The following is a 19777-nucleotide window of genomic DNA, read 5'->3' as shown; positions in this document are numbered from 1 at the left end:
ATGCGAACAGAACGAGACCGGGCCTTATAGGGAAAAACACATAAAAGAATAGATACATGGACAACATGAGAATGGGGACAGTGCTACTTTGGTATCGAGACATTATTATCGAAGGGGGAAAAAAAGAGGCTACATGTGATTTTTTTTTTTCCGAGGGCACCGTAGTAACGCAGTAACGTGATCTAATATTGCATCTAGTTTGCCCGTTGTTTGATTTGTTTTTGTTTCATTTTTGACCTCGTAATGAAAAAAAAAAGAAATGATAAATAAAAAGATAGCTGATATAATGAACTCTTCGCCTTCAGTTGCAATAATTGCTCTTCAGACTTTACCCGATATGGATAAAAGATGGCCTAGATTCGAGAATCATGATATTTCAATCAATTTCTCAAGGCTTTCTCTGCTCTTAAAATTACCTTGGACAGATCTAAACAATATATCTGTGTCAGTTATTATCAAGATGTTTTGGAAGTATACAATTGGTGTCAAACCCAATTTTTCCCGTCTGGAACTTCAAATACATTACACGGTGTGTCATTATTGCCCCGCAGAAATTTAAATAACTGACTTGACTGAGCGTGGGTGAAATATTTAAAAACATATGGACCTGTCTTTATCGTAGCAAAATCAACAGAAAGAAAGAAGAAAATATTAACGGAGATGATAATGATATCAATCATGTCCTTCTATGGCGATAGTTATAGGCAACTTCTTCCTTTATATGGAATACACACGCACACTATTTAAAAAAAAAACTCAATTTATTCCGATATTAAACAAATCCTTCAGAATGAATCTTAACATTGCTTTGACAGTAGTCTATATCAGTGTAGATTTGTTCAATGCTTGATATCTGAAGTGTAGAATAAGAACAACTGCAACACAAGCGAATTCCGTCGTACCATTTTTTGTTTGAAACGTTATAGCCCGTATCACGTTTTTTAACCATATCATGTTTTATAATTATTTCTAATTTTAACGGTTATCGCACACATATATAAGGAAACGCTTAGAATATCATTTCCTAAGGGTGCAATTCCATATCAATTTCATGTTGACTTTAACAGATAGAGTGAAGTCAGACAAACAAGATTTCATCGAGCTCAGAACTGAACGAAAAGAGTTGGGAGACGGAAATTTCACGTCTTTCCGCCAAATCTGAATGGATGTTGATCGCAACGTGGGTCCCTCTTTTCCAATAACGCAATTCTATTCATTGTTAGTTCCATAGGTATAATATGCACTTTTATTGTTGCAATACATTGTACGTCTTGTTTCTTTGAATCTGTATCGATTGCAAACATGTGTTATTGGAAGTCAAATTTCACTTGAATTGAACTGTAAAACCTTGCAAACACAAGTTTTAAGAGGTGAGTTTTTGTCAGTGGTCTAGCAACTAAATCCAACCCCCTCTGTTATTGCCGCTGAGAAAGAAAAAAAAATGGACGCACCCGAAGCTCTTTCCCCCACTGCAGTAGTTTAATTCTTTAACCTTGTACTACTCTAGAGAGATTTAAAAAAAAGCAATGCTGTGGAAAGACGATGAAATTTAGTAGAGCGATAAGTGACAGATTCACATACAGTGCACTCCCGTTATAAAGAACACGGTTACAACGAAATCAACATTCAGGTCTCAAAATTATCACCCAGACATCATTATAAACTCTATTGTTGGGTTACATCGAAATTTCGATATAACGAAAGAAAACCACCGGTCCCGAGGACTTCGTTATAACGGGAGTACATTGTATAATGAAAAAAAAAATGCCGGTCCCGAGGACTTTGTTATAGCGGGAGTACACTATTATTATGATGAAACAAAACCCCGGTCCCAATGACTTCGTTATAACGGGAATACACCATACACATGAACAGGAAGTTGGACTAAGATGAGACGGAACAAAGTATGGATAATGTGTGTGAACCCAATGCCTATACCGATACCTGGTTAGTCCAGCATAATAGACTAAGTATATCGGGAATTGAGAATCTTAAAGGGACGCGGGTAAAGACAAAACCAGGCAAAACAAAACAAACGCAAAACGACGAATACATCAGAAGGGATATATATGTGTGCGTTTGCTTGTCGACGGAAGGAAATCGACGAGGAGAAAGGCGACAGGAAAATCATCCCCCAGGAAATATGACTTGAAGTGGGAGAGACAGGAAGGGGAAAAGTGCTCATGAGAGATAAAGGGGAGGAAGGTCAGCTTCAGAAGTGACCCCTTGGTGACAGGTGTATGTAGAACACTTGCATTCGTTTGAGTTTCATGAATTCATTTCGGTCGATTTTGTGGCGTTTTTTCGATTTATCAGTGTAGGCATCGGTAGGGTCAGCAAGATTCTTATCCCTTTTTGCTCTTTAGGGAGCGAAGGGGAAATATAATATGAAATTTGGCATTTTCAAAACAAGCTCACACTTGACATAAAAGTTAAGCAAGTTCGAGGGCAAAGATTTTTGTAAATGAAGAACCAAAGATAAGCGTCTTTGGAAAGAACTAGCGATCTTCGTTTACTTCTTTATCTACTTTTGTCTTTCTTTTTTTCTGTTGTTTTTTTCTCTCCGTCTCTCCTTTTCTCTCGATATACCAATAACCATGTTCTTTTCTACTTCTGTTGTCACTGTAATCCACTGACTGTTGATTGTATCTAAACCGTAAACGAAATATGCAAGGATATATGTCATACTTTGTGTGAAAACCTGTAGAAATCACTACCGTCACACAGAAATGTAGATCACGTTGAGTAACTTTCTTATTCCATGCTATTCTATCGGAAATAGAAATGTCTTTAATTTTTACATCGTTAGTATTATTTTATTTTCGGACTAACGAACCTTCGGAATAATGCCACAAAATAATGCTCGGATTACCAAACCCCCTTTCATTTAGTCATACCGAATTTGTGCCTTTCGGAATAATTTCAATGAAGATTCGAGATAACGAAGCTTACTGTATATCATGTTTGGATCAACAGACCTTCGGAATAACAAACACCATTCTTTGTAATGATATCTATCTGACCACAACGTATATATATAGAATTGATTCTCTTTAATAATTTTTGTTTGATAACCTTAGGCCAAAACCACCTATGAACTTGATTTTGTAATAGAGAGCTATGTGGGATCGATAGAAACTAAATCATTGAATATGAATAAACAGACTATAAGACATCTGACCATGATGTTTGAGACATGATAGTTATGCAACTAGAACTATTTTTTTTGTTCTACTCCTCTTTATTCATAAGTATGTTACATAACGCCTTGTAAGTCAGGTGCAATTTGTTTAATGAAAGAAATTTTCCTACTTTCATTTTACGAATGCCCTGTGGCTCGGTGCCCTATAACGTCATAGTCATTTCTCTGTCCCCAATGTCTCAGACGGAGGTTAACATCACAAGGACTTCATCTTCACAGCGTTCGTAATTATGATCAGAAAATGGCCAAGGATATCTAGGTCCCAGTTGTTGCCTGAAGTCTGCAATTAATCATGAAAATGAAGTTCGTTTGTTCACAGACTGTCGTCATAGGCATGGTATAGTGCTCAACAAGCAATGACAAGGACAGAATGCGACCGGACTCCCAGTGACTAAAGTCAAACCAAGAAAACAAACTGGAACGGTGCATGTAAGGTGATCAGTGTGCGCTGCATATCATGAAGAGGGGGGGGGGGGGGGGTCTAGTGTGTTTCATTTTGTTCTCAGTAGCCGTAACCGATGAGAAAAAAAAAATGGCTGTCGTTTTATTTGGGAAGTATGCCCTTTAAGATTACAATAAAAAAAAAACTAAAAGTAATTCAAAGTCGAGATGTCTGAACATGAAGAACATTTTTCCCCCACAATAATGTTCTTCAGGAATTCGGACAACCCTGAAGAAAACGCGTGAAGCGTTCAAAATTCTGGAGAAACAGTTTTAAGTATATAATTATATATACAAGTGTATACATATATATATATATATATATATGATACCTATATATATATATATATATATATATATATATATATACACGTATATAAGCCATGTATGTATGTATGTTTTGTGCATGTCTGTCTGTATGTATGTACCTGTATTGCTTTGTGTATAGCCCTGAAAAGAGTGGGATTTCCATGACTGGAATCGAGAAAATGCTCGTTCGAGTTTCTCGAATTTCTTCGGCATTCTGTGAACTATAAAAAAAAAAAAAAAAACATTAAGAAAGATACCACCGAAAATCGACAACCAGCACAAATATTCCGCGCATCAAACCAACACGGGTTTATTAAAAGCCGCATGAACAATGCTACGTGTATCAAAATCACACACATGCACACCCGCTGACGCCTACATCACACACTCTCATAGGAGAAGGCTGGAACATTCAATTCATCTGCAATCAAGGAACATTTTGCACGGGTTTTTTTCTGTATCCGCTCATTGTCTCCCGAAGAAATGGCGCCACGAGTGGGTAATCTCAGTCTTGAATTGCCAATTTGATACCCGAGGCCATGATGAAAATAATGAATTTTTCATTTCACTTTCTGTGCCAGGGACTTTGGACAGTGTGTGTAATGCTTTAGGGGTTTCTGTGTTAATCAGCGCTCAAAGTACCAGAAGGTTTAGTTATGTAGGTCTGTGGGAAACGACATCTCAAACTCAAATTGGATTCCAACTTCGCTACTATTTCCACCAAAAGTTTTGGTTAGTCTCTCTAGAGATTCTCTCTCTCTCTCTCTCTCTCTCTTCTCTTTTTTTTTCTTTACGAAATAATTGTCATAGAAATGCATCTAAGGTGAGAAAAAAAATGATGTGATTGAAACATTAGGGGCCTAGCTGTTCATATCACGAGCTTTGTGTGTGTGTGTGTGTGTGTGTGTGTGTGTGTGTGTGTGTCTTATTATATGAAAAATGCACTTCTCCTGGCTTCGTTCGGTCAGAGCTAAAACTCGTCCGGTGTTCCTCTGATGCTAAATGCCATCCTATAAACGTCGCAATGCAGTGAAACTGGAATGGGCTGCTGAAATAGGGCAGTAAACTTGGAGGGTGAGAAAGCATTACACCCAGTCGTCCGCCAGTCTCTTTCCGGCCCCTGAAGCTCCCAAGAGAACTACATGTACCTCATTTCGATCTCCGATTGGACTATTGTCGTTTGTCTCTTTCCCCCTCTTTCTCTTTCGTCTCGTTACCATGCGCGTAAGATTGACAGACGAGAACCCGGATTAGACGTTGTCGACAATTTACGGCGCCTTTGATCCCTACGGGCGGAGCCGTGCGACCATTACAAGCCATCGCGGCTGTCATTGAATCTCAGAGCGCAAGCACGCAATTTAGTTCGTCCGAAGAGAGACACACGTTAAGGATGATAATACAGCGCGAGTCCCTGGCACACCTGTTGCTCGTTAGCATTTAGCAACTTCCTCGCTCTCTTACTCGCGTTCTCCGTGGGGCGTTTACACCCTCGAGCGGCGCGCGCTGATAATTTCTGGTCTTCGCGGAACTGGCGCCTTTTCTTGTAGGAGCGTACCGTCTGTCTGTATTTAGTGCAAACGACCTTTGCGAGGGGTTTGTAATTTCCGCGGCAGGTGCAAAAAGCAAAAAAGTGATAGGTGCTAAAAGCTGCGATACACAGCATTCGGTTGAAGGATACAAACGTTGATGTTTTGCCGACAGCTCGAGAAAAGTTTTCCCCTTGTTTTTCTTCCGACCCGAAACTCAACTTGCCAAAAATAGAAGGATGCAGAGCACAAGAAAGAATGACTGTCATTATAGACAGTCATTCGGCGTCGCCTACTTTCACACTTCACCTGACGAAGACAGCAACGACTCTTTCACTTTAAGAAGTACTTACCACCTTTTAAATGACGATGATATGCTCATGACAATATCGTGGGAAGATATGCATGTACATAGGTATGCATGCATAATATTCATATCAGATTTAATCTTACCCTGTGTATGAAACTTAAATGATAGATGTTGGGATTTGATGAGTTCTCAAGAAACAAGAGATTGCAATTTTGAGGGGCTGCTATTTCTGAATTCGCTCTTGGCATCCACACAAGTTTGTTACACATGCGATGTCAGGTCTTTAAAAAGGCCAGTTTGAAAATATCAGCATGTACATGCATTTAGGCATCCACTGTCTTTTTTTCCCCTCTCCACTGGAACCCAACAATTTGTAGAGTTATGCTTATCACTCCAACTTATCGCTGTGACGTGCAGACGCCAGCGATGTACACACCTTCCCCTACAGCTTTGGTCAGTGCAGCGATACAGAGCACAATAACAAATGGTACCTTGGAATGAGGTGGTTATGTCTGAAAAGGGCAGACGCTCTTAACCTTGAGATACAAAAGTTAATTCTTATCAAGGATAATAATATCACTCACTCCCCTCCCCCTCTCTCTCTTTCTCTCGCGCGCTCTTTCTTCTCTTTCTTTCTCTTTCTTTATAATACGGTTATGTGCTCAGCACACACACACACACGCACATACATACACACACATATTTATGCCTACCTGGTATGTATGTGTGTGTTATACATACGTAAGACATTACAAGACTAGGCCGTTTCACCTTCTCGTCATCCATTGTGCTCTGATGTACTCAACGTTCTCAAATTCCATTTTTTAAATCTCTATTTCCGTTTTCACTTCCTGTCTGTTTTATATAGTTGCTTCTAACATTTTCCTTTCTCTTTTGCTGTTTTTTTTAAATTGTTTGTTTCCTGCCGCACGCACCGATGCCAACAGTAGCTGCCGTTTCAAGACAAAAAGAAAAAAAAGAGACAGAAATACAACAAGAAAACCAAATCCTGGACGGAAAAAAAAGAGAGTTCATGGCCAAGTTGAAGCATCGAATTGATAGACGTATGGGCGTTTTCTCCGGCAGAGACAAGATTGTGCATAAAGATGCAACGGTAAATGGACGGGAGCTCTCTTAAGTTTCAAGCCTGAATGCTGTTCCTGTGTACCTCGATGACTATGACCTCCGTTATACTTGCATAATACATTCTTAGAGACACTGACTGTTCACGCAGATGATTTCAGCGCACACAGCCAAAACTGAATATATGATTATAAACATAATTGCATGCCATAAAGTTGAACTGATGAAGAAAAAAAAATGCATTTCAGTTAAAAACATAGAATATCATAGGAATGTACAGCGCGTTGGATACGTCATTGAAAGTAACCCCCCAGAAAAAAAAACCCAAAAAACATTCCTTACTGGATGGTCTTTACGCAGTCAAGAAATCATCACGTCGTGCACATTATTCTGTATGTCGGACGATTTGATCATTTCGGTGTTATGAATGGATATATTGTTTTGACGAGGTGTAAGTCAAGTTTAGTATATTGTCAATTTGTGATTTCAGTACGCACTGTGTGAGCATTCTTATAATGTAGCATGTAAAGCAGAACAATTTAGTGAATTCATGACAGCGTATGTATGTGAGCACGTACTTTGCGTCAGGGATTTTGGCCGGAGGATAACGTCATGATTACTCCAGTTTGCATCCAATGACGCATTGAAATATGACGCACATCAAAAACCTTGACAACAGGTGCACATAAGCTGCAACAGGACGGTATTTTTTTTTCGTCACACATGATAAGGATGCAAAACAAACAAACATGACCCCGCTCATTTTAATCGCCCGACGTCAAAATTAACGATCAAGGACAAGAAAAAAAAAAAGCGGACGAAAATTCATTATGAAAATTAATGCGTAAACGTTTTGAATGTTACTATACGCATCTTCGAGGGCGCTTGCACTTTATCTACCCTGCCGGCAACCGAATGGATTTTTTTAAAGGTTTTTTTTTATTCGTCTTGTTTTATCTCCCCCCCCCCCCCCCCCTCCCCCATTTCCCTCTAAAATGACACATCTTCACTTTCAGTCCAGCAAAGCTCCGAACACATTGTCACGGCCACGGACAGGATAAACGTAGCATCTTCGGAAAAAGGTGTGAGGTTGCGAAGAACGATATTAACAACTGGCGTGAAGGCGAGCGTGCAAACATGCTGCCGTAAAATCCTTGCTTCTTGTACGTAACCACATACGTGACTCCGAGGCACCGGGAGGGGATTTGAGCCAATTATGGATGGCCTACGTAATATCTTTTGTTGTTATCGTCGTCGTCGTTTGTTGTTGTTGTTGTTGTTGTTGTTGTTGTTGTTGTCCATGTGTCTTTATCTTTATTTTTTATGGGGGGGGGCACATATTGTGCAAAACTTTTTTCAAGACACGCAGTCATCGCGCTGAACTTTGTTCAAGTTCAAGTTCCATCTCCAACAAAATATGAATACAATATAGACTTTCAATAGGGGCCTACACATAATTACACAAAATCGGTTCAACAATGTAACGAAAAACAAACAAATAAAGAAATGTGAACTGAGATACAAATATATGTTGCAAGCTTTTATGACAAAATCTGAAACAAAGTGGTGGAAATAGGGGGGGGGGTGACTACTAAAAGCAGTCCCATCATAAAAATATATATAATTGCCAAACTAACAAAAAAAATACTTTGTAACCTGTGGATTTTTTGTTGTTCATTTTATTTTAAGTGTTTGCTGATGGTCCAAATTATATTCTAAAATAGTTTAAGGCCGAGGGCCTTTCTTCGTTCATGACGTCAGTTGTTGAATGTTCTGACATTTAAGAGATTTTCTAATTCTCGAGAATTATCCAGGCAGGGGGTTCACTGGTTTGTAACGTCTGTAATGAGCGAATTGGAAACTCTTTTTTTTTTTTTTGGCCAAGGGACAATGCACCAGTCAAGAGAATCATACTCATTATCACATCACTTTTTTATTTTCTGATGAGACAGGTAAAATATTGACATCTTTCCAATGCCCGAAGGAATTTCTTTTCACCGATTTTCACCGCGGAAATCAAGACGCGCACTGGTTTTCCTGGAAAATGAGAACATTTTCAGAACCATGAACGTTTCAGGTTGAGTCTCAAGTTATTGTCCTCACTTGTTAATCGTCCCTGGAGGCGGGATGGGGGGGGGGGGGGGAGTGAGGGGAATATGATGGATAATATGTCAGTCACGTTTCTCTGTGCCATCGTTGGAAAAAAAAAACGTTTAAAGTTTTTCAGAAAGTAAAATATGGTTCGTCATTCTGAAGATTCTTTAATCGGTATTCCGAAGGTTAGTTAATCCGAAGGATGAGAAAAAAAGTGCATACTAACAAATAATATCCGGAATCACAAACTTTATTTCGTGTTGGAATTGACTAATTTTTGGACTAACTTAACTTTTACATTTTCGGAGTAACGAACATTAGGAATAACTAAATTTATTTCACAAACGGATTAACGAACCTTTGACAGGAAAGCGAGCCTAAATGATTTTCGGACTTGCGAACCTTTTGACCCGCCTTTGAAATAAGAAATTGTAACCAATGACATGATTGCTACCCATGAGAGAAAAGGGGTATCTGTTAAAGTCACTCTACTACGTTCCTACATCAGCACTAAGGATAATAAGAATTAAAAAGGGAAAGACATGTTGATGGCAAGAGCTGTGCTGCGATGATGATCAAAGACATATTTCGAGTACAGCGTGCACTTAGGACACGTATTAACCCGCTTGAGATTAGCAAGATGGGGACACTTGGATGACCGAATAAAGGAGGGGCGAACGCGCGAGGGGCCGAGTTGATTCAGCTGGATGCCGTCGTTCTCTCGTGGAACTGAAGCTTTCATTTCTTCTTGTTCTTCGATTTTTTTTCTCCCTCGCGTTACACAATAGCTTTCTCACCAAGTCGGGGGATTCGCTCTGCCGGGCAAAGGCAGCCGTGTAAATGGCACTGAATGACAAGCATTTGACGGGGCTTTAGGAACAAATTAGGAGAGCATTCTCAAATGTCGAAAAGAACAGGGAGGTGGAGGGGGTGGCTTGGAAGGAGAGGAGGAGGAGAAGGAAGAGGAGGAGGAGAGCGAAGGAAAGAACTGCAGATAAGAGTCATGGAGGAGAGAAGTGGTTGTTAAAAGTAGGGAACAAACAGGCATGGAGAAAACGTCCGACGATCTCTCCCAACTTTTTGTTTCGGCACCACAACATGTGCCATGTTCACTCACATTTCGAGGGGCTTATATGCGGTGAGGATTTTGTGTGCACAGCTAGGCTTTAGAGGGGTATTCTGACTCCTGGGATCTTTGTAAAAAAAGTTACAAAGAAGAGGAAGTGCGTGACTTGTGACCCAACATAAGACTTGTATTAAAGCCAGAAGACTGGGGTAGACATTTAGAGTCGGGACAATGTCTTCTCGGCTGTCATCTTATCAGGCTTCTTCTCCTTCTCTCTCTCTCCCTCTCTCTGTTTATCTATCTCCCCCTCTCTTTTGGTCATCTTATTCGTTAACTTCTTCTTCTTCTCCCTTTTTTTTTTTGTTTCATCATCCTTCCCTCACATCCTTTGCTTTTCTGTTCAAGCTTAGAAGAGATGGATAAACAACTCCATGTACTACAGTACCCTTTCCTGTTTTTTTTTTCTTTTAAAAGTCACGATGTATTCTTACCTGCAATAAACTGGTGAATTCAAACAATGAACAAAAGTAGAACGACTAATCAACACTTAATCCATTAGACAAAACAACAACATCTAAGACTGTTTACTTATATGCTCATGGCTTGTCATGATAGGGTGGACGCGACCGTGTTTTGCACTAATTGCGTTTTTCAAAATGCTGATGATGGCCTCAAAACGCAACCTATTTGGATGTGCAATTCCCTACAGACAAAATCGGACAAAAACAGGGTGGTTGGTTTTTCATCAAGTTTGGACCAAAAGTAAGAAAGTTAAATAATTCCACAGTTTCCAACAGTTTCACAAAACAGCGAAATTGACAGAGGTGCATAACGCATCACTTCACACAAGTATCCCAGTGCACTCTTACTATGTACATAGATTTTCACGAAATTTTCACGATTTTTTTTTTCAGCACGAAGTCAAGAAGAGGATAATTGTATCTTACGATTCTTGCCAGTCTAATATAATCTACAGAAACTATAATTTTAAGAAATAAAGAGACTTCTCTATTTTCGTCACCATCAACCAAGCAAAATTTAGAAGCATTAAGATCAGGTTGTGTTCGAAAATGTGTGTCTTTCGTCCGTCGTCGTCCGGAGACTGCGAAGTGCATAAAATATTGTATAAATGAAGGACCTAAGTTGAGTATTATTCTCATAGAGTGCCTAATAGAGTCCATTGTAAGCCATTGCTGCAAAACATCACATCAGTCAGTCAAGAACCGTGTATTAATGAGCTCAAGTTGACATTTCAGTGTTGTTTTGTTTTTTTTCTGAAGAGGCTATGGGGATTATTTTTCCCCCGCTGTGTGCGTGCATGGCGCGTCCGCGGAGAATTAGCTTTATGCCACAAGGATGCTACAGAATTCTTACCAAAAGGTGCACCTCAGCAACGGACTTTAGCTTGGTTTTTCTCCCTCGTTTCTAATTACACCTACACTTCAGTAACAAGCACAGGGGATGTTCGTGGAGCTTGGAGGAAACTCGCAATATCCTTTGTAATGTCTCTTTATGTGGCACTTAACCAGCAATGATAAGGGAGTCTCGCATTTGTATTTTAAAACGAGGCTGTATCTTCTTGTGTGTGAGTGAGTGTGTGTGTGTGTGTGTGTGTGTGTGTGTGTGCTTGCGTGTGTCATTTGAATCAGTCTTGACTAGATCTCTACACGAAACATTTATTCTACCATTTTTCATTGTGTGTTGGTTTTTTTTTTTCAGTGAGGGCGCATAAAAATATATTTTCTATTGTCATTACATGAAGATGTGATACCTCACTTAAAAACCTAAAGCAATTAATATTCCTGAAGTTATTATCAAAAATATCTCGTATTTTCTTATTATGTAACAGCTTTAATCGCAAAAAAAATCTCGAATAAAAAAGAATGGGATCAACTCGTTTTGTGACCAATCTCGTATATCGCCACATCCAGTCGTTATCTACCGAAGATATTAAGATAGACTTCGATCAAGAGACACTGACTGGGGGTATGGGTTCGTTTCGCGGTTTTATCCGACTCCAGCCTTTTTCCTACTTCAACCAGTACGGAATATCGTATAATAATGTCGAACTAGGGAAAAACTGAAGAAAAACTGTGGTAAAGCTTAGACGTTACATATAGCCTAGAGAGAAAGTGTAGTATTTACGTGAATTGATTTCATCAAAGTAGTATTTGCTTAAATTTGTATAGACGGTGGTTAACTGCTGCAGTGCCGCGGACTATGAGTAGCTATCTCGATATTATATCAAGAGAGTCGCGTCTATCTATACTAGTTTTTGGAATCGTAAGTTTATATAGATATTTGACATGAATTTTGATGTTAACTCTAATGGAGCAGAGTATTTTTCCTTGCAAAGTTGGGATAAAAAAGAGAAAACAATGATTAAGAAGTGATATCTTAACCAATCCTGTTTAGTTAGCGCTGATTTAACGAAGTTTAGAAACTTTTGGCTTGAGAAAAAAACCTTGGGCTGTTTCTGTTAATATATTTGTGCCAGCAAACTAATGGTTTTCTCTTTTTCCTCACAGACTAATCGGTGATCCTAAACATAATTACCTGTAAGAATGTCAAGATCACTTAATGTGAAAGTCCGCGTCTTGCTAAATCATTACTCTTTTTAAGAATACATGTTAAGCCAAGACATTTTCTAGACAATCCATCTTGTCAACATTTTGCATCTCTTCAAGCATTGTGACACTTCTTTGGTGCAAGAAATTTGTATGACGTCAAAAGAATATTAACTGAAAGAGTAAAAGGGAGAAGGATATTAGGGGAGAGTGATCCAAATGTGTTTTTTTTTCAAAAAGTGGTAGGCCTACTCCAAAGAGAACGACGAACTTTTAAGGCCTTTACATTGCAGTGCACACACATCGATACCCTAAGTCTCTTCTTTGCTGTTCCTGAATCTTGCCGTCATTTGTTTTTGCTGTGCTCTGTTGTTGTTGTTGTTTTATGTAGAGAGAGAACATGCATGGCTACTAAGGGAGCAGAAGAGAACCGTCTTACCTCTGTGTCCGCGTGCTGACCGGATGCATGACCGCGCAGTAGCGGTTGATGGCCAGTGCTGCCAGTGTCGCAATGCTCACGGACAGATTGACGTAGATGAGAAAAATGCCGATTTTACACAGGATCGTATCAATACTTCCTGCCTCTTCGTAATAGTGATCGTCGTCGTCGTCGATGATGTGGGCCCGCATCCTTATCGGGGCCTCGACGGAAAGGAAGATGAGGTCGACGAGAGACAGATTCACGAGGTACAGGTTGGTGACGGTCCTCGCGTTGCGCGAAAATACCAGGATGTAGAGGACCAGAGCGTTGCCCGGGATACCGACGGCGAAGATGATGCCGTAGAGGATGTTGGGCACCCACTTGGTGGCCGGGGAGTCCTCCCAGCCGTCGCCGAAGTACGAGGAGGAGGCGGCAGCCAAGTCGAACGAAGTGGTGTCCTCGAGGGAGGCATTGTCCGGGGAGATGTTGGTCAGAACCGTGGAAAGGTCGAGAGGTGTGTCCGTGGGCGCCATTTGGGAATACTCCTCGTTTAAGTGAATACCCGCCGAAAAAAAAAAGACAGGAAAATCGCTCACCGCTGAAGAACAGCGTATTCAAAATAGTTGAGTGGCACAATATTTCCTCTCACTCAAACCAGCCACTCGTCAGTCAGGCGTATGAACACAATACCATGTGAAATTGCACGAAATTTGTAATAATTTCACTGTGGTTGCTTGGTCAGGCAAAACAGCAGCAGGTACATTTGTAGGAAATCAAACCACGTATCTGTGTCCGTACTATTCCAACCGCTGAAATGATTTTACTCCGTACTGTAACTTTTCCAAAACAAATTTCCATCCAGGCAAGAATAACAGAGAGGGAAGGAGAGAGAGAAGGAAGGGAGCGCTGGCCTGTGAGACCCCCTCGGCAAATTATGTGTTTGCTGTTGCAGATGGTCAGTGTTGAAAGTGCCACCAAGTCAGACAGCCGCCAGGAGTCATTGTTCGCTTTGAGTCGTTTGCGAGGCCAAACCTTGATGCGATCCTTTTCACGAGCCGGGAAGCGAGAAAATGAAAGCCGCGGCATTTTCGCGCCGTCTTTGAGTGCAGCATATACAAAGTTCAGAACACGCTACGAGCAAGTCTCCTTCCCGACCCCCCCCCCCCCTACAACTACCATCACCACCCGCACAACTAACAAAGAGAATTCCGCCACTGAGGAAAGCAGCAAAGCAGCCCCCCTCCCACACACACACACACACAGATCGTCACGCGCACACACACATATATAACACACACACACATGCGATCCTCTGCATTTCTGTACTTAGACAAGGAAAGCGTGGAAACCTTTGAACACACGCGAGCACACACACACACACACGCACGCACGAACTGACACGTCTATACAATTATTGTCCCCTTGTCTTAGCTCTCCAAGTTTCTCATACACACGTGACTAATTGCGACATAATAAACGAGATAAACAACACAACAACATATTTTTCCACCATCTTCCGCTTAGAGGAAAATTAGTATAGATATACAAATATGAAAAAATCGCGCCCTATCACATTTGAAAACCTCAGAGAAACTAATTAAGAAAAAAAAAATCGCGTCCTATTGCATGTTAAAACCTCAGAGAAACAAACAAAAAAAAAAAACCCGCGATTTTGGAAAAAGGAGCTTAAACCAATCATTATGATTATTATGACCATCCGTGTTACAAAAAGACGAAATCGATCTTGATTAGATGGCAAAGAAAAAATGTTAGTCCGATTTCGTTGCAGATAAAGCAAATGTGAGCTCTCAAAGATATGCCTATAGCATATAAATGAAGATCGTTTGTGAAAAACTTTAAGCAGTACAAATTGCACATAATTTGATAGTACCGAAGTTATGAGCTATCTTCTGCTTAATTTTGTGCTGTTCCGGAGACTTTTCCAACTTTTTATTACATCCATGAATAACTTCGGTGATTGGTTGTGATAGTAACATTTTTTGTTTTCATACATTTTGTGAATTTCTCATCAATTATCGCTACGACATGAGTTCAACAAGACGTCCGATGACGCAGTCAAAAGAATATACAAAATGAGATACATTGATTACAAACAAAATCTGTTTCTCCTTGATGTTCTCTCTTGTCATGAGAACCTTTTTTGGACCTATTTATATGCCCGGAGAACTTATGGGGGACGATGTTAGCAAATAGAGAAAAAAAAAGACAAAAAAGGGCAAGGTGGTGAAAGATACGTTAAAGTGGTGATATTATAGTTTTAGTTCAGATGGGGATTCAGGTTTTAACTTTTTGCGAGATAATTAGAAATCGCTCATATGAAATATCAAAGTGCATACAACTCTAAGAGAAATTCAAAGTTTATTTGACGAAAATTGGTTTTCAGATGGCTGAGATAATCTAAAAACGAAGGGTACCTAATAAAATTTGAGTCCCGCCTTTCATTAGGACCACTTTGTTTTACTTTGTTTTTGGAGATCTCAGTCATTACAGAACCAATTTTCGTTAAACAGACTTTGAATAACTCTTAGAATTGTATGCTCTGTAACATATCATATAAGTGGTTTCTAATCATCTCTCAAGAAGTTAAAACATGAATCCCCATCTCAACCAAAACTATACTATCCCCTCAAGAATATGCTTGAATAATGACGACATTATAAGTAATAGTAATAACTATGGTTTTATTTTTTAATTTTTATCTTTTAACGCAACCAAAAAATAAACAAACAATATAAACAATGTACAAATGACCAGCCTATAGCAATAAAAAGGTTCAGTTAAAACAAGTCACCTTAAACTAAAACTATGGTTTTATTGATTACTGACTCAATGATAGTGACAATAATGATGGCTTGTCCACACTGCGCCTTTAACACAGAAGTCATGGATTCAAACCTCCGCCACGGCATTCGTCACCGTGAGCTAGATATTGTATTATTGCAATTGCAATTGTCATTAATCACTGATAATAAGCATTACCGTTACCTCTCTTCTTTTTTTGTTACCGTCATGATTTATTGACATTGTCGTTATTTTTATCATTCTTGTTATCACTATTATCTTGTGCAACGTTCGCACACCCAACTCAGTCGACGGCGTGCCAACTTTGCATTTTCTGTTCAAACGCACAAACCCGCCCAAACCGATCAATAAATCGCCAAATGCCGAAGTACAATGAACTCATTTCTCACGATTCCATTCCTGTCATATGTAGCTTGCATTTTGTGTGGTGATTGACTATCAAGGGGGTGTTCCCGACTCGATTTGCAAGTAAATTCTTAATTGTTGTCATTGTTTTGTGTGCAAAAGTCATGTCTCTACAATAATGTAGCTACTGGTCATTTGAAAGAAAAGCAATCATAGATTTGTCACACAATTAACATCAAAGCAAAGCCTGGCATTTTCTGTACAATTTATTTCTTTAATGTCCAGGGTAACAGAAATCTATAAAAGTTACAAAGATCTGAAAAAAAAATAGATGTTTTCCCAAAGTATGACAACTTTGCTGTCTCAAATTAATGTAGCACACGGGGGGGGGGGGGGGGGGGGGTTACACCGTGGAACATAAAGAGTTAATTCGGCGGTTGTAAAATAAGAAAATGATGTATACAGTTATAACACTCACAAACGCACAAACACACACAGACCCACGCGCGTCGCTCCCTACAGAGTGGATGATACTACAAGTACTAATTGAAGTGTGGACGTAGATTTGATTACATTGACCGGGGTCTTGCTTGTATAGGGTGCTTTGACGGGCACACTGAGACGTGGTGAGAAAGCGCCCTCTCAGACCAACCGTCATCACAGACTGACATGAAGCCATATGCCTTGAAATTTGCCCTTGAGGAAACACGCGCCTTTCCAGTTTCTTTCTGTGATAAAAAGAGCCGCCGCTGACTGCCAGCGCGTTCAAGATGGAATGATCTATTGAGTTGCGATTGATTCTAGTAAGGTCTATAATACATTAATGATTACAATCCCCTGCAACTTACATCAGCATTTTCCCACGGTATCATCAATGTTTAAGTATTTAACCATAGGTTAAACCCTTTAATGAACATGAGATTTTAGTCGGGATATATAGATTGACAGTGCCATAAAGAGAGTAAGGCGTCGGTGTATTTTGGATGTCGTATGCAATCAATAAATGTGGCGTGGCATGATCATGACACGATACGTCGCTACCGCTTACTATTATTGTCTGCAAGTCTTAATTATTTGTCAAGTATGAAACACAAGATGGCGCTATTCTTCAGACATCCATACCGATACATGACTTGTCAGTACAACGTGGTAATCTTACAGTCATCTCTCCCTCTCCCCTCCCTCTCTTGTCTGTCTGTCTGTCTGTCTGTCTGTCTGTCTGTTTCTGTCCTTCCGTCCGTCTGTCTGTCTGTCTGTGTGTATAATAATCTATCAGTAGTATTTAATAAGAGTATCGATAAATTTGTGATTCACATCAGTCAACAATCTCAATGATAAGGCAGTGACCGCGACTGCGTATCCTTTTGTCTGTACGACATGTCGTAGGGAATAGAATTAATGTTCATTTAGTGCAGCTTGTTAATAAAGACGAAGTGATGAAACGTCAATGCACCTTGTCCAAACTCGGATAATAATGATTATATGTCCTTCATCTGTGCAGCTTAACGCAAACTGAGCAATTTACAAATATCAGGCAGGCCTACAGATCATTTTCCTTTCCATCTCACCCCCACCAAATCATGTTTATGAGATGCTAAGCTTTAAATTTGTTGTTTTTGTTTTAAAAAAAGAAATAAGAGAGAAAAAAAATTGGGGCCCTATACAAATAATTTGCCCCAGACAATATTAACATAAAACAAACATTATAAATCTTAGAGATATTAAACAAGAATATTAAATATACCATGTCTCCACGTGGGAGCCCACAATGGACGGCTCCACAAAGGAGCTCATTAAGTCTCCACGAGGGAGCTGATCACTGACGAATACCTGCTTTAAATTCATATGCAGATACTTTCCCTATAATGGGCCGCGGTGGTATTGCTCTCATGCATCTTTATGTTCACTTCCAGTTAAATTTCTTGCCAACCATGCTTTCAAAGTCTGCATTATACGGGCGGAAGAATGCGCGGACCCTTTCTTCAACCTGCCTATCTATGATCGGATGTGGGCGCCCTTTATCATGGCCGAGACATCGTTTTGCCGGGTCTTCGTGAGTTCGGCAGTAGAATCCCTTCTCGTGGTCGAAGAAAACGGAGGACTCGTCGAAGAACCTTGGGATCCCGAGAAATGCTTCAACTTCCTGGAGGATGGGCACGGGGTTCGTCTGAAACTGGTCGCCGTCGATCACTATGAAGCGCTCCAGAGGAAAATCGGCCAGCCACTTCCGAAAAAAAATGCTGTACATCCCTCCGCGTATGACCCAGTTACTAGTCTGCACGATTCCTCCGTGCTCGGAAAGCACCGATGACTCGAACGTGGATCGGCTCATCTTGTCCATGCCGCTGATAGTGAGGTGATGGACGTAATTGGACACGGCTCGCGTGAACGGATCCCGGACCACAAGAATGAATTTCGTCGTCGGAGGCATCAGCTTTTTCATCATGCCGGAGATGTTGGAATAGCGAATGTATTCGGGAGTCTTTTCCATGGTCACTTGGTACTTGGAGGAAATCGGCATTTGCTCACGATACCACTCCATTCCTCGAAGGAAGTGCTTATTCCAAAACCGGACCTCTATCGGATGGGAGTGAACGATATACGGATGAGCCTCAAGAAAAAACGAGAGAGCTGCTGTTCCACATTTCATGGCGCCTATGCCGATAACGGTCGGCAGGCGCCGCCGACAGTCAAGGGCTTCCACGCGCGACGAAGGCCTTCCGTCTTCGGGGCATGACACATTTTCCACCGGAAGGGCGGACTCGTTCATCCCTTGAGCTCTCGCATCATGGAATGGTGCGGAGAGCGTCCTCTGGTTGGCGGTAGATTCAGATTGTATTACGTTGACCTTTCGAGGCGGAAGTGACGTAGTGACGGGAAAGATGAATCTTGGGTCAAGGAGAGGGTAGACGAAACAAAATGTCACTGTCACACCCAAAATGGCGCCCAGGCTGCCGGCCATTAAGCTGTTCCTTGACTGTATCATGGCCACCTTTCTGTGAGGAAAATATACACAACCACGATCAGTTATCTACAATCAAATGTGTTTTTCTATCAAGTTACTCAACTTTTCGTCGTCATACATCTCAAAATAAGACCTTGATTTGGCAGAACAACGTATCTCAAATTTTGACAAATTTCAGGTTTTTAGGGTTTTTTTATACGTTCATGCGTGGTTGATACAATATCAAAATTTGGGTCTTCAATTCATTTATTGTTATTGTCATAATTCAACTAGAATTATAGTGATTTCCTATTTTGGGCTCAAATTTTGTTTGGCAAGAGATACATGATTTTACCAACTTAAAGGTCGTCAGTCACTGCTCCTCTTCCATTCGGCAAAACAAAGTATCTTGAGAAACAAGGTAAACTTTTTGTTGTTGGTAGTAATTTTGCCAAAACAGCGCGTGGGACAAGGACCATACTCCTCGAGATACACTATGCTTACTTGCCAAACAATGCAAAACGAAATGGCTACGATTTTGTTTGCAAAACCGCGTATCTCATTATGTGACGCTAAAAAAGGAAAGAAAATGACGCAACACAAGCAGGTCATTTTTTGTGACAATAATGTCATTGAATCCTAGGCG

At 40.3% G+C, this 19777-nt stretch overlaps 2 protein-coding genes across 2 annotated transcripts in view; both read right to left on the bottom strand.

Moving 5' to 3' along the window:
- The window catches only part of LOC139740774 (kappa-type opioid receptor-like), a 46698-nt gene extending 33146 nt beyond the window's left edge, over positions 1 to 13552 (bottom strand). The window contains exon 1 of the mRNA XM_071651348.1: positions 13038 to 13552. Within this exon, the coding sequence (XP_071507449.1) occupies positions 13038 to 13552 (515 nt within the window). The remainder of the gene's footprint in view (positions 1 to 13037) is intronic.
- Positions 13553 to 18090: 4538 nt separating this feature from the next.
- Positions 18091 to 19149, bottom strand: LOC139740773 (heparan sulfate glucosamine 3-O-sulfotransferase 5-like). Its single transcript, XM_071651347.1, has one exon. The coding sequence runs from the start codon at positions 19147 to 19149 to the stop codon at positions 18091 to 18093; it is 1059 nt and encodes a 352-aa protein (XP_071507448.1).
- Positions 19150 to 19777: the final 628 nt, after the last annotated feature.

Source organism: Diadema antillarum, unplaced genomic scaffold (genome assembly GCF_040938485.1).
Source record: "Diadema antillarum isolate AM-2024a unplaced genomic scaffold, OU_Dant_1.0 seq00000881_RagTag, whole genome shotgun sequence".
Taxonomy (NCBI): Eukaryota; Metazoa; Echinodermata; class Echinoidea; order Diadematoida; family Diadematidae; genus Diadema; species Diadema antillarum.
This window is presented reverse-complemented; position numbering and strand designations above follow the sequence as displayed.